The sequence below is a fragment of the Hemibagrus wyckioides genome, linkage group LG13 (assembly GCF_019097595.1).
Source record: "Hemibagrus wyckioides isolate EC202008001 linkage group LG13, SWU_Hwy_1.0, whole genome shotgun sequence".
In the NCBI taxonomy this organism is placed as follows: domain Eukaryota; kingdom Metazoa; phylum Chordata; class Actinopteri; order Siluriformes; family Bagridae; genus Hemibagrus; species Hemibagrus wyckioides.
The window spans coordinates 25,251,015-25,276,776 of record NC_080722.1 but is presented as its reverse complement, the minus strand read 5'-3'; the positions used below and the strand labels follow the sequence as shown (position 1 = coordinate 25,276,776).

At 36.7% G+C, this 25,762-nt stretch overlaps 1 protein-coding gene and 1 long non-coding RNA gene across 4 annotated transcripts in view; both read left to right on the top strand.

The window, feature by feature from the left end:
* LOC131364094 (uncharacterized) overlaps positions 1-5,429 on the top strand; it is a 52,515-nt gene extending 47,086 nt beyond the window's left edge. For all 3 annotated transcript variants that reach the window (XR_009206422.1, XR_009206421.1, XR_009206420.1), the window contains one exon: positions 2,452-5,429. This is a non-coding gene — a long non-coding RNA (uncharacterized LOC131364094). The remainder of the gene's footprint in view (positions 1-2,451) is intronic.
* Positions 5,430-7,251: 1,822 nt separating this feature from the next.
* dlx4b (distal-less homeobox 4b) lies at positions 7,252-14,854 on the top strand. The gene is made up of 3 exons (XM_058407165.1): positions 7,252-7,957; positions 9,370-9,563; positions 14,284-14,854. Exons 1-3 carry the CDS (start codon positions 7,630-7,632, stop codon positions 14,533-14,535), a joined length of 774 nt encoding a protein of 257 aa, XP_058263148.1. The 5' UTR covers positions 7,252-7,629; the 3' UTR covers positions 14,536-14,854.
* Positions 14,855-25,762: the final 10,908 nt, after the last annotated feature.

Below are 25,762 nucleotides of genomic sequence, written 5' to 3'. Positions count from 1 at the left end.
AACCGAATATACTCATCGGTTAGAGGAGAGAACTTTTCTTAGCAGATTTCTAACAAGTACTTTGAAGGTCTTTGTATAAATACTCCAAAAATAATACTAATGTATAGCAACAATGTAGAATTTCGCACCTGGATCTTAGTGCATTAATGGTTTAAATGTTTTGACTCATTATATTATAAGTGTATGTCCTCATTACATTAAAAACCACTCCTCCATCCATTTTCTGAGCCACATATCCTATACAGGGTTGAATGGAACCTGGAGTCTATCTCAGGACTTGGTGCACAAAAGCAGGGGTCACTCTGGAGAGAAACCCACAGACAGAGATACCCACAGACAGAAACCGTAGTACCAAGCGAAAAACCCCAAAAGTGCAGGAAGAACATGGAACCTTCCACCATGCAGGGCAGAGGCAGGAATCAAACCATCAATACCAGTTAACCTCTAAGCCACCATGTCCCCTGGTGTAATAGCAGTACATATAACATATTACATATACATTTTGTAAATATAGAATATTTCATTTATATTTATTTCTCTTGTGTAATCTTATCTTATCTTTTTTTTAAATTTTATTAATATGTAGCAATGCAAACAGCTCTAAAAACTAAAATACTTGCATCTATTTCCATTTTTGGTTGTAATTATATGTGATCAATTAAACACTCAGGTATTTTGGTCATGTGGTTTAATTAAAGCTATTAAAATATTTTTAAACATATTCAGTACCTGAGATTAATAACCTGAAGTCTCTTCCAGGTGAAGCAATGCAATGCAGAAATTCATCTCCAGACATGTTAAGTGTATGTTAAATGTGGACATGTATTACAGTCAGCTCACAATAAAACCATGAAAATGTAGACCAGGATTGCTCCAGTGACCTCAGATGAACTATGGCACCTCAGCCACCAGCTACATCGACGGTTCCCAGACCCCGATCTAAACCAGATTTTTTTTTAGTGTTGTGGTGCCAAGCACAGATTTACAGTGGAAAATCCCATACTTTATGGACCAGTGTTGTCTCGCTCTTAAGTGTCTTGCACATTAGCCGTGGATGACAAAACAAGCGGCGTAAACACATGAAGCATATTTTGGTCATTTTATACTCCAGATGACAACCAATATTGTTTAGTATGCTTCACTGAAACTTGGAATAGCTTGACAGGATCTGAATGTATATACGTCCGATATATATATATATATATATATATATATATATGCTCTATATTGGCCGTCTTTGGGACGTCTGCCTTTACATGCATGTAATATGGAGTTGTCCTGCCCTTTACAGCTATAACAGCTTCAACTCTTCTGGGAAGGCTTTCCACAAGGTTTAGGAGTGTGTTTATGGGAATTTTTGACCGTTCCTCTAGAAGAGCATTTGTGAGGTCAGGCACTGATGTTGGATGAGAAGGTCTGGCTCACAGTCTCCACTCTAATTCATCCCAAAGGTGTTCTATGGGGTTGAGGTCAGGACTCTGGCAGGCCAGTCAAGTTCCTTAAGTTAATGAAACCAGCTATTATTTGGATTTAGTAATAACTTTTATAAATATTTGCATTAAATAAATAAATTTGTACACCTTAAAATGATCAAATATCTTCATGTCAAAGCATGATATAGATCCAGAACATTTTATACTCCACTATCAAAACGTTCAAAAGATTTGTCCTGGCCCAAAACACGCTTTAATATTTAGCTTTTTTGTATAAACTGGTTATATAAATGTAATATTTATTTGCTCCACATTAACATGGATAGTGTAGACTAGTGTAAGCTAAATCAATGGAACACTATCTGGACAGCCTGGTGGTCCCTTATGTGTGTTTTTTTAGATACACTAGGGAAATCCCAACCCACATTATTATAATTATTAATCAATTAGTTTTTATAGTTATTGCTCTTTTTAACAGTTCACCTGATTCCTGAATTCAATCCTTAATACTTCAGGAACAACTGGAATGTTTTCTGCAATTAGATAGCACAATCTGACCAATAAAAACTATCAGATCTTAACATTAGCATGGACCCCAGTGCTGATCCGATATGATCCGAAAGGTTGTTTTAATCCGGAGAGTGTTGTACAAGCATGCTGCGGTGATTTTTTTAACACAACTCATGCACTACACATGTAGAGGGCCAACACTTTACACTCCAGTGCTGTTACAGCAAAATCTGGGGTCATTTTTAACTATAAATATAATATAGTTATATAACACTGAATCTAATCTTTACACAAAAATATTTCTTTGATAATCCAAATTCAGTTTATTTTTTTTAGTAGACTAACACTGGGTATGGATCTAAAATGTCTATATAATAGAATATTATTATTTATTATAAGAATATTATTTTGGATAAGGGTTAACTAAATTAATTTACAATGCTTGCAGCTGATTTCCTTTACACTGTTTTTAACAGGCAAAAATGTGTTTTTCCTTTTTTTCTTTAAGTTCTGCTTCCCGGCCCAGTATGCCCATTAATCAACCCAGTGTTAAGTCATGAAGTCTCAACTACTTGATCCAACACCTTAAACCCAGCGACTGAGTTATAATAACTCAAACTTACAGACAGGTATCTACCATTAAATCTCTTATTGTGAACATTTAACCAGTTTGAATATGAAACTAGGTTTTTTAAAAATATATTTATATTATATGTGAAATAAATACATATACAGGGAGCTTGGGATATTATTTTGCTGTTAAAAGTAACTGAGTATCCCTGGCAACTGAGTGTCCGAGTCTCCGGGTCTTACTGGCCAAATACAGAAAGCCTTTGCACCTGTTACACTCTCTGTAAAAACTCTGGAGTATTCTACTGGTCAGTATGAGCTGTACGGAGAATCACATCGTATGTTATTTAACACACAGTCATTTGGCCTATGAGTGAAAACAGCGAGTGGTTCTTGCACAGACCTTCCCAAAGCATTTCTTTCACATTTCAGTCTGGCAACAATTACCCTCGGTGATGAAACAAAAGCTCGAGCCAAGATCGCCAGACGCACACATGCTGGCCATTCCCACAGGCCAGCAAGAGAAAGTTTCTCTGGAGCCTACGCAGTCTTAGGATCGCATTGACACAAAGATTTACACCAAGTGATAATTTTCAAACTGTAATGGGTGTGGCTAGCCCTTTTTTTATTTTATGACATCATTCATATAAAATTCGACAAAATGAAATGCTTGTTGTTTGTAATGGCTTTATACTAATCCTAATTTATTGCTTTTTTTTAAAAAATATTCTATATTCTATAACTTTTCCATGAAGATATCAGTATGGAATTATTCTTCTATCCTCTTGTACAGCATTACATTCTAGAATTCACAGTTTCAACTGCCAAAAAAAACACTATTTTTGTTTGTTTTCTGTGCTTTCATGAGCTTTTGTCTTTACATTACAAACCTATTTCAGATACCTCTACACCCTATACATCATAAACGTTCATTTCTCCCTATCAGAATCCTCTACTCAGCATTAAATATAACACTAATTGCAGTCATTATTTCAATTATATAATACAATACAAGTTTTCCAGACACCTTTTGCTTTTGTTTTGAAGTTGTAAAACTCCGGAGCTTGTTCCGCGTTGGGTGACGTATTTAAGGCGCTCGGATTATTGGCAGAAAAAGGGCAGGTGAAAACTGCACCTAAGTAAATTTGCATCTTACAGGTAGTACTGTTTATGACTACAGAACAAAAGACGTAACTGCTTTTTAAAGCCTTGTTAATGCTAAGAATATTTGAGCTGCTTGCCGCTCTGTAATTAGCATAGTTTCTTCATTAAGTGTAACCTGAATACTCTATCTATCTAGCTATCTATCTATCTATCGATCTATCTATCTATCTATCGAACTCTCTAATGCTGTGGATGAACCCATAACAATGCATTCACGTTCAGGCGCCCTAGATCTCTAGTACCCTAGATAGAAGACTGCAGCTAGCTCTAGCACTCGAGGCCATATTAGTCAAGCTCGTCATACTGAGAGCACCTACCTTCATCTTCCAGCCTACTTTCTGTCCGCATGCCAAAACATGAGTGAAAGATTGCAAATCCTGTTGTAAACACTGTGGTTTTCTTGTAATAGTAAATGTAAAGACGGCAAAAGAAAGCAGCAACTTTGTAAATGTAAGGAATTCCGTTTTATTTGTTTATTATTCATTTAACAATGGACATTGTCTCAAGGCAGCTTTAGAGAACATGAGAAATATGGAAGTTCAAGATTCGTATTAGACTTATATTTCAATTTAGTTGTATTTATCCCTAGTGAGCAAGCCTGAGGTGACGGTGGTAAAGAAAAACCCCATTAGATGGAGGAGGAAGAAACTTTGAGAGGTGAGAATGTGCCAAACAGAAACAAAGTGCACCAGTAACCTGTTCTGCCTTCGCACTGGGAGGTTTCAACCAAACCCATGCACGATGGAGTGAGGGAGTGATAGTGTGCTGGGAAGGAATGACCCATGACATGCTGCTGAAATGAGCTCATAAAGCAGAGCTCACACTTTCTTGGTCTTTTCTCAGTTTACACACACCCTCACTCACCCACTTTTGTACACACATACGTTCAGGAGCAGACGCCAGCAAGTCTAGGCGCTGATCAGCGGTATTGTTATTAACAGTCTCCCTTGCATGTATTAAGGCACGGTGAGGACACATCCCAGCCTTATGACCTCAGGGTGCCGCTTTGTTCTTTCCATAACACAAAAGTAATTACAGCATCTACCTTTCCTTTTTTCACCCTGTCCCTTCTGCCCCACACCTCGGACTGCACCCCACTATGTTATGATTGCTATGTACAGGGATCTACCCTGGAAAAATACCTGAGAATCTTTTCAAATTTGCATATCCGACTTTGCTTTGATGTTTTGTTTTTTGGCACCATAAAACTGTTGATAATATAGCACATGATTTACAAACTGAAATAGAAACATCTTCCCTTGCATTCATTGCATGGAAATTCTTGTTGTTGTTGTTATTATTATTATTATCTGGAAATTTGATTCCCTTTTAATTTTTTATCTTGAAAAGAAGCAGAAGAGTCAAATAATAACTCTCAGTTGTAATCTGTTTTGTTTTGATTTATGGAATAATTTGTTTCTGTCATGAATGATGACTTGTCTGGTATTGTCTGAGTGTCTTTATTGACAGGGAAATGTTCTGCATCCTGTGTTAATGTGCTGCAGAAACATCTTATATGGACAGAGCTAAAGAGATCATGTGGAGGATTTCTATTCTAGAGATTTGGTGCTTCATCCTGAACATGAAGTTTTGTTATATAATTGATAAGACCGCATACCACTGCTTACACTGAGAAAGCAGCACTCAATGACAGCTCTACAGTTAGGAGGAGAGCCTTCTGGTGAAACATTTCAGAAGGAAAGTTTAAAGACACTGTTCAATAAAACTAGTCTGTCATTTTATTAATAAAGCAAATTTATTATTATTATTATTATTATTATTATTATTATTATTATTATTATTACTATTATTATTATTATTATTATTATTATTATTTTAAAATAATATTTTAATTTTTACATATTGGTTATTCAGACTAACGTGCGATTTTTATGTTGATTTTTTTTTTTAAATAGCAGATTTCTGCAATAAAATAAAATGCTAAGTATATTTTACTTACAGTAAAGGATATAATAATTATAATCATATGCAATAGACAGACAGACAGACAGACAGACAGACAGACAGACAGGTGATAGATAGATAGATAGATAGATAGATAGATAGATAGATAGATAGATAGATAGATAGATAGATAGATAGATAGATAGATCAATAAATTATATATTACTGATACCATGTTGCACCAACTTAATAATGTTTCTTTAATAATCTATCAATCTATCTATCTATCTATCTATCTATCTATCTATCTGTCTGTCTGTCTGTCTGACTATCTAATACTGAATGTGTGCTATAAGACATAAAGAGCTCTAACCCAACATGAAAGAGCTGCAGTTAAACACATGTCAGTTCTGAGCTAAAGGCTTACGGTTGCTTCCATGTCAGTGAACAAGTTTGTGTGAATTTACGTCTTCTTAATGACACACTGCTCCAAAGCTGACCTAGATTTATTGTAAACATGTCTGAAATTGTTCCAAGAAAGGCAGAAATGCAATGTTGGGTATGCTGAGTGGAATACAAAGCCTTTATTTCTCATTCCCAATTCCTTTAACATTTTCATCCATACCGGACTAGAAGTGTGAATGTTCTGGAGAAATCCCCAGCCACAGCATTTCACATGGCCTTAGAGTAACAAAGCTTGGCTCTAGCTCGTTTTTTCCCTCCCTTTGACGCAGAAAAGCTTGGGTGATTAAGGAAGTACTTGACGTTCATTTTCAAGGCCTGTCGAGCTTAAACTGGACTCTTTAGTCTGCTTTTAGAAGTTCAGTCTGGCCTCCGGGCAGATCTCTAAATCTAGATAAAGTCCATTTTTCTTCTTCTGAAAGACCACATTCTCTCAATACGTTTTAGGGTCACAAAAAAAAATCAGTACTGTGTAAGTATCTGAAATGAGGGCTATAGTGTCCGTGTTTCTGTAAACATTTTTAATTTTCTGTGTAATGGTGCGTAATAAAAATTAACAGCCATAATAAACAGGTTCTAAAAATAAAAACGAGAGACATTACAAAGAGAAGAATTTACAATAAAGGTAATTCGTGCTTATGTGGATGATATGTAGTTAGATTTTACGAACGCCCGACACCGTGTAAAGTTTGCTACAGGCGATTTAATATTGTTTATGACATATCTCACAAGGTGAAGGTGGGATTTTTTTTGTTGTTGTTGCAGGCGTTATACAGGGTGTTCAATAAATATTTAAAAATACTTAATAAATGCTACGACTTAAATATCATTATTAACGCGTTAGGTTTCAAAATATATCGGTTCAGCATTTTATTTCAAGTTATTGGGTGAACATTTCATAATAACTTAGATAACTTAAATAAATTAAATGTTGATCCCTATCACAACCAAGCAAAAAATAAAAATTGAACTAAATTTTTTATGATCTGTGCATTCATATCTAAAGGTTCTATTTTAAATATTTTATGGTTTTTCCCATAAATTTGTACTTTTCTTTCTGTACAAATCTAAACAAATCAAAACAAAATACTTTGATTTTTTTTTCTAAAATATGATTTGTTGATTAAATTGAATTCTCTACGTGTTGTCGGTTTATATCGGGTGGATGGAGCGCCGATATCAGCGTGTGCCACCTTTCCATAACACCACTTAATCAACTTAATTAGCTTCTCCCTCGGGTCGCGTGACATAGCGCGCACTGGAAGCCAATCAGCTCGCGCGTTCCCGCAGCGCACTGACACGGACACACTCCGGAACTGCGTGTGTTCATATGTTGGGCGGTTTTGTCACGATTTAAGAAAGAACACTCATTTTTACCTCTTCGTTTCGTTTCGGTTCGATACATCCGGAAATATTTTTTCTCTACATATTTTTTTTCGGAGGGAAAATACGCGTGTCCTTGTTTGCCAAGTTCGTCAAGTTCCAAGTCCTCGGAATGGATTAGATTTGAAAGGTTTCGCGCTCGCGCACTAACCGGCCAACAAACTTTGACGACTGTCCGTCACTTTTATGGCCTCTGCTTCCAATGATGTCTATGAGTTTCGCGCCTGACGGCTTAGGTTCTGCGGATGCGTCTAAATCGGCGTTTTTAGAGCTCGGTCACGGGATCCCCGCCAGCCAGCAGCACTTTTCGGGACTCCCGACTAACGTTTACCCCACGCACGGGCTGCACTCGGGCGGACACCCGCAGCACGAGAGTCCCTTTCCGTCCGGCGCGTGCCACTACGGCGGGCCGCTCGGTTACGGCTACCCCGCGCCGCTCAACGCTCCTGCTCCCGCTCCTACTTACCTACCATCCTACCAGCAGGGCAGCTACAGGAATCCACTGAGCCACACGAGGAATGACGACACCGGTGAGTGCACTAGGAACCCTGAACAAGCAACAAAACACTCATCAGCCTCTAATGTCCAATTAAATCATCCAAAAACTAATTCATGTCGAGAAATGAGATGTTCTGCTGATGTGAGAAAAAGTTTGACATTATTCAAATGATGACGGTGTTCTCCTGATGTGGTGTCTAATCAGCCATTCAGAGTTGTTGTTTTTTTTATTAAAAAACCTTTACATTCCTCCTTTTAAATTTTATTTCCAGAGTAATGTAGTGTATATAAATACATATTCAATATGTTAGTATTAATCTTGATCTTAGACCTGTTCTATCCCATGCACTAATCTGGTGCGGTGTGTATTTAAAGGCCTTGAGAGAGAGAGAGAGAGAGAGAGAGAGAGAGAGGAATAGAATCGAGGGTTTTTTTTCATTTATATATATTTCAACTCCTGGATTTTTGTGTTCATAAAAAAATATTGTTTCATCTATTCAAACGGTCTGATATTAATAACGCAACCTTTTATTAACCAAGTGCACGTGGTGTCTTTAATTAATTTTTATTAGGCGCACTTCAGGTTATGAGGTGATTATTATCACTGTCATGCGCTAAATAACCCTGCACACCGTGCTTATTAGTGGATTTTGCTAATCAAACATGTATTATTATTATTAATAGTAATAATAATAATAATAATAATTATTATTATTATTATTATTATTATTATTATTATTATTATTATTATTATGGCGCGTTTTCCATAGTATACTTAGAGAAACTTAAATGAATGAAAGTGATTTGCTTATAAATTCTTTATTTATTTATTTATTTATTTATTATACCTAATGATACTCACAGCCCCTTTTGAGCCTGTATTGATTACTGTAATACATGTGTGTGTGGAATGAGTGAGGCTAGAGTAATAACACTGTAAATACCTACATAAAACTGTTTAGTAGAATAACTCGCTCACTGTGGGTGTTATGGAGCGTCATAATCGTCGAAACAAAATGCAGTTAATCTTTTAACCTTTAAACAGTTAAGTAAAAGATAAAGAAACGTGCTAGTCAAAGGAAGTGGCCGTGTAACTGGTGATACGCCTATAGGCCATGCTTTCTAGTGATTTATGTTAAGTTTATGTAATGTTATAGTGCATCTGTTTGTTTAAAGGCCAGACGTATGGGCAGTGATATCACTGAAAAGTAGGCGTTTTATAAACGTTTTATAGGCCCGCGCTTTATGCGCAACGATGAACGTATTAAAGATTTTATCATTACAGAAGGCGATATATTATGACGCAATGATTTTATAATTTCAGAAGACGATGTGTTATTACGCATCTGCGCACTATATATCATTTTAACACATGTCCTTTGGTGTTTTTTTTTGTTTTTGTTTTTTTTTCTTTTCTTCTCATTTCTTTCTTTAAAAAATGAAGATCACGAGAAGCAGCCTGTGATTGAGAACGGAGAGATCCGTGTGAGTGGTAAAGGGAAGAAGATGCGCAAACCGCGCACGATCTACTCGAGTCTGCAGCTCGCCGCGCTGCATCAGCGCTTCCAGCAGACCCAGTACCTCGCGCTGCCGGAGAGAGCAGACCTGGCAGCCAAACTGGGCCTTACACAGACACAGGTACGAGGGCGAAAGATATATACTACATTATGGCTCAATACTGAGTCACTAACACTGCGACATTTTTATTATGATGCTCGAAAAAATAATCATTTCAGGTCATAACATTTCCTGTGAGACTTTTATATAAAAAAGTAATACAGTTTTGATAAAAGGTCCTGTCCTAAAGTGACCTCAGCGCCGAGGAATTTCGCGTTTTTTTATTTTATTTATTTTAATTTTGCATTCCTGTTGTTTTTTATTTGAGCTTTTGACTTCATGAGCTCTAACCACCATTATCCAGTACGTATGAATTAAGTGCAAATACGGTGTGCTGGAAATTGTCCTGAAGCTAGGAAACAATAGAGGTCAATGCAGGTCAGGTGCAACAAAACTGGAAGGCAGGGTGTGATGTCTGGTGTGGTGTGGTGCGGTGCAGTGTGGTGTAGTGTGATATAGTGTGATGTGGTGTGTGATGTGCGGTGCGGTGTGATGCGGTGCAGTGATGTGGTGTGATGTGATGTGCGGTGCGGTGCGGTGTGATGCGGTGCAGTGGTGTGGTGTGATGTGTGGTGTGATGTGTGGTGCGGTGCAGCGGTGTGGTGTGATGTGGTGCAGTGCGGTGTGGTGTGATGTGTGGGCCTTAAACTGTCACAAAGCTTGCAACATTTCCAGTTCTGCCTTTTCACATTGCTCTACTTCATTTTTGGGCCTGTGCTTTATTCTGGAGTGTTAAAGCAATGCAATCATCAGCAGTATTAGCAAATTTATATCCTGTGAGTAATACAACAACAACAACAACAACAACAATAATAATAATAATAATAGATGACCAAAACGAGCTGCTATGGAATTTTTTTGTTTTCTAAATAACAATCAATCTCAGCTGTTATGAGTTGTTTGTTTAATTCTAGGTACATTTGTTTTGTTGTTTTGTTTATGACAAAAATGAGCACTTGTTTATTACATAACAACTGATATGTTCATTTATTCGAATTCGTAAGTGAACCACGTCATTGCTGCTAGCCTGTATTTATTTATTGATTTATTTACTTTCTTATGGAATTGGGATTTCTCAATCGTCTGTTAATATCAGTCGTTTGCTTACGTGTCAAGACCTGGCAGTTAAAGGCAAGCTAAGAGCAAACATGTCAGGCACCAATCTGTCACTTCATCTCCTGTAATGGTTTTCTGCATCACTCTAAAAATACTTAAATCTGAACGATGTGTTTTATATGACGTTTAACATAAACATGCTAGATCTCTCATTTTCATCTACCTTGCATTAGGCTCAATCTGAGTGCTCTCTGAGACATAAAATCAGGTTTAGGGTTTAAAGTTTTTAAACATACCCAGAAATATGAAATAAGATGAGGTAAGTGATTGTGGGCATGATGCAGGATTTTATGTGGAAACCACACCACAGGCGTGTCTTACAGTGGAGTATCATTCTCTCATTGGAGATTGTCTCCTGCATGCTTCATTACGGACTAAATCTTTTGAGCGAGAGCTGCTGTTTCCTCGGTGCTTAAGCAATGATCCAAAGGACTTTGCTCTTGATTGGTTAAGCCTCAGAGTTAAGAGCCCCTTATCCTTGGACTTACGAGGGGCACTAAATGGCTTTAACAAGTCTTTCACGGCAGAGACTGTAATGTAGAGTTGGAATATATTCCATCGATGTACTCCGTCTGTCTGTCTGCACTATATGGCCAAATGTTTGGTATGTGCCTGTAGAACATCTCATCCCAGATTAATTCCCCTCTTTACTCTAAATGTACAGCGTCACTGTAGGCCACAAAAGCCTTAGTGAGATCAGGCTATGATGCTGCGTGAGGAGGTCTGGGCTTCAGTTCATCCCAAAGGTGTTTAGTGAGGTTGAAGTCTGTGCTCTGTCCACTTCAGGCAGGTTTGGTCTTCTTAGTTTCAGTAAAGGATTGTAAAATTGTGAATATAAAGCATTTGTGTGCTTCCAACTTTGTAGCAAGAGTTTAGGGATGAAACTCAATTGCTTGTGATAGTCACATAGCTCTGTGTTGTTGTATTTGTTCTGTATGCTATATGTTGCTGTGTTGTTTTATGTAGCTCCAGTGTCCTGGAGAAACCTTGTCTCATTTCACTGTGTATTGCGTCAGCTATATGTGGTGGAAATGACAATAAAAGCTTCTCGAATTGACTTGACTTGACATTGCACTCTGAGTATGTGGTGTCCACATACTTTTGGCCGTACCACGCATTTTCTTTCAGTGCTTGGTTGCAATCACTTTAAATTCAGATATCATGTCTTGCAAAATCACTGAAAGCTGCTGATGCACCCCTGCTCATAAGAGTGCTGAGATTATTCTTGACTAATCAAATGATTTTTTTTTACCAAGTTCATGTCGGTGCACGTCACACTCATCTTCTAGCTTACTAACATTTTCATTTACTAATTCTCCTTATTTTTTTTATTCTCCCTCGCTCCATTACCCACACTGACACAATTTCATCTCTCTCTTGCCGTGGGGAATGTGTAGTCTGCTTCACACCTGTTTGGTTGCCTTGATTAGACCGCACATCACTCTGCCTGCCATCTGCTCAAGAAGGGAAACACTTCAGATATTTTTGTCCAAATGCACCGAATATATATCGGCTCACCTGAGTTCTAACTCACCGCAGGTTGACCAGGTGAAACATTTGAAATCCATGAACCAAAGCATCTAATATCTATTTTGCCCATCTTACTGTAAACATGATTGAAGGCACATAAACAAGTGCCACGCGCAGCACATGTTTTTGATCTCTTACGTCCCTTTCTCATATATGGCCTAGGTCTGCAATCCATCACCTCACTATAAAAGATGTTTGGCAAACCAGTCTTTAGGAATAAAACACACGTCTCTTTTTTATACGCGTTTATTAAAGCTTGAAGTGGCCAAACCTATAAGAGTTTGTAAGCCGTAGCATGAATTTTTGCCCGTCTGAGGTGATGGAAAATATTTAGTGGGAGGTGACTGGTGGCTCCCCGTTTTTTTTTCCGAGGTGTCAATTTCCAATTGAGGTGGTCAAAGACAACAAATGACTAACACACACACGCGCGCGCGCACACACACACATTTATTAATTAATTATGCTAATTCAAGCATTGCCTACATTTAAAACAAACCAAAACCTTAAAATCGGGTTTAATAAAAATGTACTTTTTGGAGAGCTAACTCTTGTGGGGAGACACCCCTTGCCACACACACACACGCACGCACGCACACACACGCACACACACACGGAGCTTATTTAGCATTTTGTAGAAGGAAAATTAAAAATGATTTTATAATGTAGTGCATAAGGTCTAAATGGTCTAAAACGCATCTAAATAAAAACACTGAGCTGAATATTAAAATCTCGTTGCCCTGACTCAAGGGTGGCAGAACAATTTTCTACTCCACATTAAATTCATACTAAAATTATTCCCTGGCTGTGAATCAGTGGAAAAACAGCCATGCGTTAGAGCTGGCCTGCGTGTTTATTATGCCTTCGGGTTTCTGGGAATCATTTCGTTAAGAATTGTAGACCGAGCGTTATTGTTAGACACGTGCGCAGCGGTTCTCATTAAAAAAAAGGAGAAAAAAAAGAAAGAAAGAAAGCTTAATGCGGGTGAAATGTCTTTGAGTCCATCTCCAAAAAGACTGTCCAAATCTGCGTTCAAACTATTTATGATTTAATTGCATCTTTGAACCCGGCGACTGTTTTCTTCTTCTTCTTCTTCTTTTTCTTCTTCTTCTTCTTCTTTTTAAATAAACTGCTGTTATTTAATTCGCAATTTTTCTGATGATAATTACATACAGGGCTGGAACCAGAATTTAAAAAAATTTTGTGAGGTTCAAATTGCAGGAAAGTGCCATAGTTAATATTGCACATGATGCTGACTTAAAAAGAAAAAATCTGTTGGTTTTTTTATTCTATTTGATTCAAACTCCAAGGTGAATTTTACTCAGATAATTATTTTATAATGCAGTTGTTACGTATTTATATCAGCCTCCAGAAATACAATTTCACAACATCTTAGACCTTTCAGATTTCGTCAAACGACGGAATTGATTTCATAATTTATATCGTGTTGCTGAAGGAAAAATATGGAGGTCGGCTAAAATAAAAAACAAAAAAACAAAAACAAAAAAACCCAATTAAAATAGGACTAGATTCTTTGGGAGAATATTCCAAATTCCAGATAATAATAATAATAATAATAATAATAATAATTTCTTACAGAAGATTTTCTTTATTTTCCCTGCGAAAATGTAGTCACAGTAAACTTATTGCACTGCAAGAAATCTATGAGAGTCTATGGTGAATGTAACTAACTAATAAATAACTAATAACTAACCCTAGTTATTGTAAACTATAGAGCTCTTTAGAACTATGGAAATGTTAAATATATTTCTATATTATATCCTATATTTATTTATTTGTACTTTTATCAGAGTACATTATATTCTCAAGGGAAAGATCTTGCCTACAGTTTATTAGAAAGCCTTTAAACCTTTCTCTACAATTCTCTACATTTTAATTAAAACATACAGCAGGCAGTTTCTTGTCCACACGCTACACAGGGCTAGTTATGGTCACTGCCTATGTGTTGTGTAATCCCTATCCTAAATCTTCTCCTAATTATCCTAATATTTAAAAATAAAAAAAAAGAAAAGAAATGGTTGTAATTTCCTGTTTTAAAAACAATACAGACTAAACACCCCCCTTTTTGTCTTTGCAGGTTAAAATCTGGTTTCAGAACAAGCGCTCCAAATATAAGAAGATCATGAAGCACGGCCCCACCGGACCTGAAGGAGAGCTGCCGGGCGCGCGGGCGCATGCGCAGTCGCCCTGCTCGCCTGTGCTGCCAGCTCTCTGGGACGCGCCGATGGCGGGCAAAAGCGCGCACACACACCCCGGCGGCTATATAAACAGTTTCGGCCAGTGGTATCCATCATCCCAGGACACTTTACCCAGACCTCATATGATGTGACTTTGTGATGTGTGATTTCTACCGATATCGTGATATCGACACATACCGCATAAATATATCGATACGATCGATAAGTTGCGTCGGTAATTATCCCTGTTTTTTTTCTGAGCGTGTGTGTTGGCCTACATGTGAGAATTCTTTTATTACAATGTAAATACAGTCGTGTGTTTAAAGGGGTTGTGACTTTATCCTTGAACAGGTTTTGTTGTCAATGCTTTGTTGATATTATTAGTCATCGGTGCTTTTCGGTTTTTATTCGGACTCCATTAATATTTGTTTTGAATAAAAGGACTGATGAAAGGATGCCAAACAGTGTGTCGCCGTACTGTCTAATTAAACGAAATAGTTTGCTGAAGAATATATATATATATATATATATATATATATATATATATATATATATATATATATATATATATATAACTTTATAATTCAGGTTAAAAGAAGAACATTTCAGCTTATTGGCTTTGGCTTGATATTCGCTGCGTTTGTGTTTATATAAACTTGACATAACATTATTATTTAAATAAGTCCACCTTAATCCCTGCCCCGAATGATTCTATGTAAAACAAATTGCTGAACACTTTTCTACACAACTCTAGAAAGTGGCTTGAGAAAATGATCGCTGTGAAAGCACGCACCTTTATTCCAAAATCACTTAAACGTCACCTTACGCCCAGAAACTGCGCGTGCACGTGATATACAGCTGAACAGCACGTGACTTGGCTGTGCTTTTTAATTCCCCATCATTTACTTTCATCGTGCACGTGTTTATATGGATGGTGTGAGAGAGAGAAAAAAAATTTGGAAATTGGAAAATGTGGGGTTTTTTCCCACGTGCAATGTGAAAAAAAGAGCACAAACATGAAAGCAAACACGTCACGTGAAAACGAAAGCACGTCGTGTGTAATGTGACATGCAACAAATGTGAAAGTGAATGTAAAAAAAAAAAACACGTTTGATTTGAAAACCACTGTCGCTAAATGTGTGAAAAAATAAAAGCATGTCACGTGTGTTTAGTTGAATTAGTAGAATTCGTGTGCACGTGCGATTTAAATAAATTAAATTCAATGGAAACGCTTCTAAAACTTTAAAACACTATGTCAAACATAACGTGTGAAATGCTTAAAAGACATATTGCGATTTTTGCACATAAAAATTCTTTTTCATTTTTTTTTTTACCTGTGAGAAAATTTCATCGCTACAACCTAGTTATTTCGAGCTGGAATGCACCTTTGCTTTGCTCAGAGTGCTGTAACTGAACAAGCTAGGACCAAGCAGAAAAATCCATTTAGGATGAATTAAGGATTAATCTTAGGTATCATGTAGCGTTAATTTCCAGTTGTCTGTCTCGTGATGAAGTAGACTAAAGTGAAACAAATGGCTCTATCTTCATATGATCCCAATTACACACTCATTTATATATCCAACAATCTTTTTCATTCACTTCCCTCCAGCCTGGGTTCTTTTAAAATGGCTGAGAGTACACTCTGTCTAATTTACAGACGTTCCATCAGAGTGTAGTGTGGCATCTATAGTATCTTCTCAGACATTATATAGCTCACTAAACCTGCAGGATGTGAGGGTTTAAAACCTGAATAAAGCGGGCAGGTTGTAGCCAGACCAGAGCAGGGGCAAACACGAGAACCTGTCTGCAGCTTCTAAAAGGTAATTTCCTTAAGAAAATTCAGACAAATGCTTGCTCAGCATCTGGCACAGTCATCTGGCACAGTCATCTGGCACCACACTCCAAAGCTGTGAGAAGTGAGAACTTCTTCTTATAATAAGTGGTCTTGTGCAAGCGAGAGAAAATAAAACTGTAGTATGGCTGTGTAGGAGAGTCTAAAAAAATGTTATACAGTCCTATAGAAAAAAAGTAATAATTACTAAATTATAATTAAAAATAAAAAAAAGATGTTTATTTTGGTTTGATTTTCAAATACTAGTATGTCAGAAAATTATTTTAATATTTTCTCTAAAACATGAAGGTGGCTATTCAAGAAAAAAAACTATGATCTTTAACAAAGATGATATATTTTGTTTTATTAACTACACTTCAAAACAAAAACACACTACTAAAATGAATAATGTGAAAGATATATACATATATATATATATATATATATATATATATATATATATATATATATATATATATATATATATATATATACACACTGTTGTGTTTACAATCTATGCACACGAGTGGTGTGTGTTTTCATTATTCCCAGTGGAGCAACAAGTGTCAGAGAACTTTGTTGTGAGTAAAATAAAACAATTTTAGATGTAAGAGTTGTAATAAATAATAATAAATAAATTCTCTCACATATACTAGCATTTTCTTCAGAGCAATCAACATTCAGACAGATTATCCTTCTTAAATCTTTAATATTGGACTAAACTTTTTGATTGTTTTGAATGCACAGATTTCCAAAATGACATAAATTCTGAATTGAAAGGCAGCAATAATACAGCTGATGATGAAATAAACCGTTTCCCATCTCACACCTGAAGACCGTCTATTGTTAGTGCCGCTGCCTCACATCGCATTGCGGGAGGGGTTGACTTTCACGGCAGGACGCTACCTCAGGCCTTAGAGTTTGCCTATTTTCATCCATCTTTGCAATCGAAAGGGTAAACACCCCTTGCTTCAGCCCATTAAGCTCTTTCAGATCCACTCACCCACCCCCCTGTACTGCTCTACAGTTGTCTCTCTAATAATCTACAAGCACTCTTAACCTGCTTCGTGATTATAGATATGATCTCCATACAGCTGGAAGGAAAGAAACTTGAAGAACAACACAAGTGCTACATGACAGATGTTGCAAGCAAAGACATCTTCTGCAGATTAAGAAGGCAACGCTTTATCTGGCTCTCATTTCCCACAGTGACGGTTACAATCTTCCACCATGTGCATTATACCTGTTTGATGGGTTTATGCTGTGTTTATGATTTCATTTTACAAGCTTTATACAGTAAAAAAAAATTTTTCATATTATATATCTTACATAAATTCTTTACAACTGTCAAGCAATGTGTCCCTCAAGGCTCAGGTCTGAGCCCTCTGTTTTTATACAGAACATTCATATGCAGTAAGTGCAAATAGTAGAAATTGTTTTAGAAAATAAGTTTAGCTTTTTCCTACAAGCTTGAGTGGGATATAATATAAGTCCACACCACACCTCTCCCATTCACCTAATTTATAAATGAACATATTTATAACCTAATATCATGGACACACTTCAATTTCCGTGAGTTAAAACAAATCTCAGAATTGTAGCTCTCTAAAATAAATTTGCATTAGTAACGGTGTTACTGTTAAACCTGCTACTGTTTTTCAAGATATAATATTTGACAACACACTTTCATTTGGTGTTAGATTACTCCTGATTCTATCAGATCCGCAACACTTAGTTTGACAATGCTGTCTAACGTCTAATCTGAGTCACCATGAAACTTTTTTTAGGTCTTTAACCATAACCAAGTAACATATTATTACATACACCAGTCAGGTATAACACTGTGAGCAGTGAGAGGTGAAGTAAATAAGACTGAGTATCTCCTCATCATGGCACCTGTTAGTGGGTGGGATATATTAGGCAGCAAGTCAACATTTTGTCCTCAAAGTTGATGTTAGAAGCAGGAAAAATGGACAAGCGTAAGGATTTGAGTGAGTTTGACCAAAAGGGACAAATTGTGATGGCTAGACCACTGGATCAGAGCATCTCCAAAACTGCAGCTCTTGTGGGGTGTTCCCGGTCTGCAGTGGTCAGTATCTATCAAAAGTGGTCCAAGGAAGGAACAGTGGTAAACCTTTATGGGTGGCCAAGGCTCATTGATGCACATGGGGATGGTTGTGATAGAAAGGGGTCAGAATACACAGTGCACCACAGTTTGTTGTGTATGGGGACGCATACCCGCAGACCAGTCAGGGTGCCTATGCTGACCCCTGTGCGCCACGGAAAGCAGCAACAATGGGCACGTGAGCATCAGAACTGGACCACAGAGCAATGGAAGGTGGCCTGGTCTGATGAATCACGTGGATGGCCGGGTGATCCATGGAGGCCCCACCTTTCAACTTAAAGGACTTAAAGGATCTGCTGCTAACATCTTGTTGCCAGATCCCACAGCACACCTTCAGGGATCTAGTAGAGTCCATGTCTTGACAGGTCAGGGCTGTTTTGGTAGCAAAAGGGGGACCAACACAATATTAGGCATGGTCATAATCTTATGCCTGATTGATGTATTTTCTCTATATGATTAGCTTAAAAAGTGCATATAAAGTGGAGGCATTTAAAGGTTTAAGAAGAAATCACAGCTGGCCTAGAGTGCATTATTAAATGGAAATTGTTAAAGAATCAGAGACAACAGCAAACAGAATGTCTCTGCAAATTTGATGTTTCATGAGTGCTTCTAGTGAAGTTGTCCTAGAAGAAAAGTGACATTTGAACAGTATCGCACTTGACCTGACACATGATATCTGCCTTAAAACCTTCAAAAGGTTTGATTACACTGGGGCTCTTCTTTATGGTCCTTGGTGATGCTAGAGCTGTCTAAAGCTGTGATATCATTGTATGTAGTAGCTCTAGTGATTAAGGTTGTTGATCAAAGCACAAGCCCCAGCACTGCCACTGTTCAGCCCCCAGCCCTTAACCCTCTCCGCTCCAGGGGCACTATATCAGGGCTGACCTTGTGCTCTGACCCCAAACACCTGAGCTGGGATATGTGAAGAAAGAGTTTCACTGTGCTGTAATGTATATGTAACAATAACATAGGCTTCTTCTTCTTCTTCTTCTTGTGCCTTCGCTGACCACACATTTCTTTCACACGCTATCAGGACTTCACTGAAACCCAAGAATCTTTCTTTAGAAGTTACGCCATCCCAAAAATTTTAGATATCAGTTGGACACTCTGCTATTCTCAAACCAGTTTGTCTGCATATGAAATGTTACACTTCAAGGTAATTAAATTAATGACAGGGTGGAAAAATGAGAACGAGACCAAACATCTAGCCAGGAATATTGTGTAGTACAAAAAGAGGAGGTGTCTTTAGAACTCGGGCAGCAGTAGCTTGGCTCTAACCACAGTGACAGCAATGCTACATTAACACCCTCAGGCACAGGACATGAAGAAGAGATGGTGGATTCTGGGAAGAGCAAACTATGGATGATATACCGCTGGCATGATAAGTGCCAACAGTTACTACTTCCCCCCTTTGTGTTTATTAAGGCTGTGATATTTTACTTCCTCTGAATTTCACTTTTTTCTCTTCAGTTGTGCACTATCAATCTTTGTCTGCAGTAACGACATTGTGTGGAACCCCAAAATAAGCTCCAAAATCAAAACTGTTAATAAATATGGCTAAATTTCTATTTGGAGCTGGTTTACTTGGTGACTAGGCAGCAGATTATATTCTTAGTAGAAATATTCCAGGTTTAGTTTCCAGCAATACTGGAAATCTTGTTTCTAAACATTTTCACAACCCCTTTAAATTTAATAATAGTTTCACTAAACTCTCTTCTTTTATGAACATCCAACCATACAAAAAATCTGTTTATTTAAATGTGTACAGACATTTCAGTTATTTATTACAGGCTGAACTTTCAACAAAAGTTGAAATATATATTTTATATAAATATATATTTTTAGTTTACATATTATATATTTTTAGAAATTGAGGTTTAGAGTAAACTGTTTTAATTCAAGTGACCAGACTCAATAAATATAATAACTCATGGGTTGTGTTTTCCAAACAATGTATTAAAATCAAGAAATAAAATCAAGACTCTCCCCTTGGCTGTGCTTCACAGATCCCAAATTGAGAACCGCTCACCATAATAAAAGTGAGAAAGAAGTTAAAAGTGGAAAATCTTCACGTCCAGGCGATGAGATTTTTCAACACTGATGTCCACTATACGGATTTAAAAACAAACCCAGGGTTTGATGAACATATTACCCTTAATTCTAAACAACTAAATGTTCTCAGTCTATCAAACAGAAGACACTAATAACTGTTCAGGAGTAAACACTACCCCTGGAATGGAATGTTAAAGTCATCCATGCCATCACAGTGAATATTTTCAGACAATGAAACAAAACCATAGACACCTTGTTTTTACTCACAATGACCATTAAATCCACACCCCATGAATTAAAGAGTTAGCCACACTCTTAACCAGCATCCAAAACTAATAAGCTCAGATAAGGAAGCTGTTGCAACATGCCATTTCACAAAGAATGAAACATACCTGACCATTGAAAAGCTCGATGCTATACCTACATCACCTCCGTTTTAAAGTGCTCTATAAGTCTACAACATGGTCTACAGATCTTTTAAATCTTATTTAAATATCATTCAGAATGATAAACATTTTCATTTTCATTCATTTTAAAACTGGTTTTAATTTAAACGTACACTGCTGTGGCCAGAAACAGTGGATAAAAATGATATTTCTGACCACATCGAATCAATTTCTACTCACAAGCACAGTATCTGAGACTTTCGCACAATCATTAAGAACATTGATCTGAAAAGCTTGAATCCTGATGAATAAATATATTAATCCGTTAATGTTATTATGACATAAATATCAATTTTCTTTATAAATCTTATAAACCATAATACATGCTGGAGTGGAAAGACATAAAATCACACTGTATTTCTAGAACAATTGTCCTCATTTTAGGAATGTTTCTTGATGACCGGCATTCATGCACCATTTCTATCCCTAATTAGAAGGATATTGCAGAGGAATTTCCCAAAATGTTGATTGTTGTTGGATTTGCTTTAGGTTTTATAATGAAAAAGGCACAGAATGACAAAATGTGTGATAAAAAAAAAATAAAGCAATCATATTTTAGAAAATATCTTTTTTCACAGTAAAATATTATAAAATATTTTAATTCCAATAAATAAATAAATAAATACCAAGATTATATTTTGTTGTTGTTTTTGTTGTTGTTTTAAGCATGCACATGTACACATGTTTTAATTAGGAATTAAAAGATTCCTCATTCGGATAAATAAAATGTTTTTGTTTGTTTGTTTGTTTGTTTGTTTGTTTGTTTGTTTGTTTGTTTTTTGGTAAACGTTTCAATACAAAAATTTAAAATATCCGTAAAAATACACGTAAGAATATGAGCAATAAACTGGAGGTTTTCTGCTTACTTTGAACCAAATAAAACTAGGTACATAAGTATAAGATTAGTATATTTACTAAAATAAGTATTTGTTACGTTTCTTTAATGCACTAGGATTAATAAATATTTACTTTATGACACAGGAAACTGTCCTGTACGTGCGCGCGCGGGTTCGCGTGCGTGCGGGTGCATGTGTGAGTGAATCTGATGAGTTTGGATTGTCTTCTGCATCAGGGTTTTTTTTTTATTTGGATGAAATAATAAACAGTAATAGTTTACAATAAGGTTAAAAAAAATAAGCAATATACAGTATGATAATGATGCATTAATTAGCGCATGCGCAACAGGAAATTATGAGACGTGAGTAAGTGATATATATCTATAGGTATTAATAATAGTTAAGTATTTATATCTTATTATTATTATTATTATTATTATTATTATTATTATTATACGCCTTCTCTTATGTAATATAATGACTTCTAATATTTACAACTTATTAACGCAGTTACATCTTATTAACTTATTATCTCAAGTACTATCATGTCCTGCAATGTTTAGATCTTGTTCACGTATTTATATCTTAATAACCTTTTGTCTTAATAATACCATGGGTTACATTGTCATGAATGATTATTAAAGCATTTATGAAAGAATGTATATGTTGTTGTTGTTATTGTTGTTGTTGTTTTTAACTTTAAATGTAAGCAGTGTTTGATGCCACTGAATTATCTAGTTCCCTCCTACCACCACACACACACACACACACACACACACATTTCTCCCCGGAAAAAAATATATCAAATTAAAAATCGCGCTTTTTAAGACCAAAATGGAGCAAAAAAATCTTTGCTGTCTTTTTTTTTGTTCTTTTGCTTTCTTGGAGCAAAAAGGGAGAAAATCATTCAAAAGCTACAAGTGTAAATGTTAATTTAAAAAAATATAGTAATGACGTATGCAATAAATCCAGATCGGTAAATGAACATTGCGCATTCGTGCACACATTTTTTAAAGATGCTTTTATTACTAGAAAAAAATCATTTTAACTTGCAATTAAAGATCGCAGGGACCAGAAGGAGGGAATCCTTTCCTGCTGGAAAATACTTGTGGCACGTGTAAAAAATAATATTATATGATGTGTATATGATATTGCATATTATTAAAATTTTATTAAAATTTCCTGTCTTTTATGAAATATAAAATTGTGCTGTTTAAAAAGTCTAAAAAGTGATTTAAAGAAAGATAGTCAAATAAAAAAGCTCTGGAGATTTAAAAATGACTCCATGAAAACCTTTATGTTTTGTCAGTGTAATCGTGCCACGTGCCAGAGTAGGATTGGAGGAGCATCACATCAATTAACGGAGTAATAAAAAAAAAAAAAACTTATTGTTTAGTAATTGGATAGTTGTATAAGCAACAAGTGGTTTCACGATATTAAACTCTTAGGTAAAAAAATGAATGAATAAATAAATAAATAAAACAGCTCCAAATGCTAGCTTTATACGTGTGGACACTATACGTGAAAGTGTTTCTTTTATTCCGGCAACTTATAATTAACAACGAATCGTTTTAATCCGATCTGAAATACGGTTCCATTGAAATCGACGTGTTTCTTCACATTTTAAACCTCGAAAAAAGAAGGCATTGTGCTCATGATCTATTTTCCTCATTATTTCCATGTGCATTAAAGCTCGGGTAAATGAGAGGCTCCTGAGTTGTTGTGAGGTCCACTTGACCTGACTTTGACCCGGCTCACTCAGCACAGTCCATTCAACTTGTCTAAACAGACGCATTACAAAGAACTTCTGTCAGGACTCCACCACTGAGCTAACACACCAACACACACCACCAATCTAAACCTTGTAGTATGACTTTTTCTCAGTTTTCACTCAGGGACATGAGCTTCAGAGAATTTATATATTCCATTTGGGGAATTTGACATACACATATATGGGCTATCAATTTAATCCTAAATTCTTTGGATAAAATTAATGATTTGATCTTTATTGTACAATTCCTAACCTCATAACAGAACACTGATGTGCAAAATTGTATATACATATCATATGACAATGGTAAACAACCATATATATATATATATACACGTATATAGTATTTACTTATAAATTATCTGAGTGTTTTTATTTCTACAACAAATTTTTACATATGTTTCTGTGGAGAAAACTGACACATAGCTCCTAAACATCAATCCATTGAAATCCCAAAGCGTTTTGCATTATAGATTATTCAGGCTCTTACCTGACCACCCAACCAACCAAAGCCAAGAAATCCGTTTTCACTCCTGCCTCTGTATATCTGCATTAGATCACATAAATTCCACTCCGTGTGTGATTTTAGACCTTAGTGTATGTTATATATATATCCCACCCTTTATACATCTCCAGCTTGATTTGTTGGAAATATGCAGCCACTTGTGGGCCATGGGAAGAGAAGACGTGTTACTGAAATGAAGCAGGGCATCACAAGGCAAATTATAGGTAATTTTACATCACCAGATTAGAATAATGGTGTTCAAGTTGGACAAGCGGAGAAGGGCTATTCAAAAGGGGCAATTACTGACAAGGCAGATTTGGGAGAGCGCTAAAGGGTGATGGTGCAATGAATAGGGGATAAGGAGTGGGGAGATGTGTTGATTAATGTTGTGAAGAAAATGCCTTAAAAGAGCCACCATACCAAGAGCATGTAGGCGTACTGGAACAGCAGTGCCTTGTGGGTTTTAATTGCAGTATATCTGCAGAAAGGGGAAAACAGGATGTCTAATTACTGTAAATCACAGTGGATTCGGGACCCTTGAGAAGACACGAGCCTCTCTCTCGGCGGTGATCGGTGTTATTATTGCTATTATTCTTATTATTCCAAGTGGTTTGACAAAGGATACGTGGTTTAATTTGTTGGTTTGTTTTATACTTCCATTGATGCTTGTTACTGGGTATACATACAAATCCCTGTTCTATGGCTTCTCAACTCCAGCGAACATGCCAAGTGCATATTAAACAGAAGCAATGGTTGTGGCTTGTTCTTAATTGATAAAAGGGTTGATTTACCTGCAAATCAAGATTTCCCACCTCCCTGTTGCTTCCCAGTCTAACTGATTCCCAGTCCATAGGGTGAACTAGGGTTCACAGGTTCACAGCTGTCAAAAACAACTCTCTCACTGCATCTTATTTACGTTTCGAAGCAGAACGAGGCTGGTGAGTGATGCCTGCTCTGAAGTCGTATCTGCCCGGCAGCTGAGCTCCGTCTTTTCATGGCAACATATGCATGCCCCTAAGCACCACTGACCGCTGGCTCAACCTGCATTTGCCACCCTAGAGACCCCAGACATAACTTTCTGGAAATTGTTTCTCAGCAAACGGGAATGAAGAGTGAACTCAAATGTCTTTTTTTAAAATCCGTTGCAAGGCAATGTCGTATCACATTCAGGGTTCAACAGTTCAATGCGAGAGCTTTGTGCGCGAGAGCATTATGGGCGACTGACCTAAGCTCTTTGATGACCCTGTTGTCCTACAAAAAGTGTTTGCCTGAATGAAAAATGTGTCAGTGCCACCTAGTTCAGTGCCAGAGTGTGAAGGCCACACACGATGTACACACCCACGAGAATACAGATATTCCACATATGGCTGAGGTTTACTGCCCAAGGCTTTAAGAGCATTTCTGGTATAGCTTTCCAACCAAATAGAGCTGGCAGAAGGTCTCACTAGAAGAGTTTACTGTTTTTATTTTTTCTTTAAGAAACAGCTTTTGAACAGAGCTGACAGAATAATCATCGTGTAAGGTGAACTAAGTGGCTTGACAGGTTTCATGTGAGAATATGACTCTTCCCTTTCTTGTTAGAATAGGTTTGTAATTCAAGATGCTAGAAAAGCAAGGCAAGAGATCTTTATGACTAAGTGCACAGCTATGGGATGTCCTGAAATGACTCACAGTTGACCAGGCAACCATCTCAGCTATCTCCACAGAGCACACCGTCGATCAAAGCCTCCAAACCAAGGCAGGGTCTTTATTTCCCCTATTCCAAAACATCGTTCATCTTTCACTAACTCTACTTCATCAGATATTGTTCTCA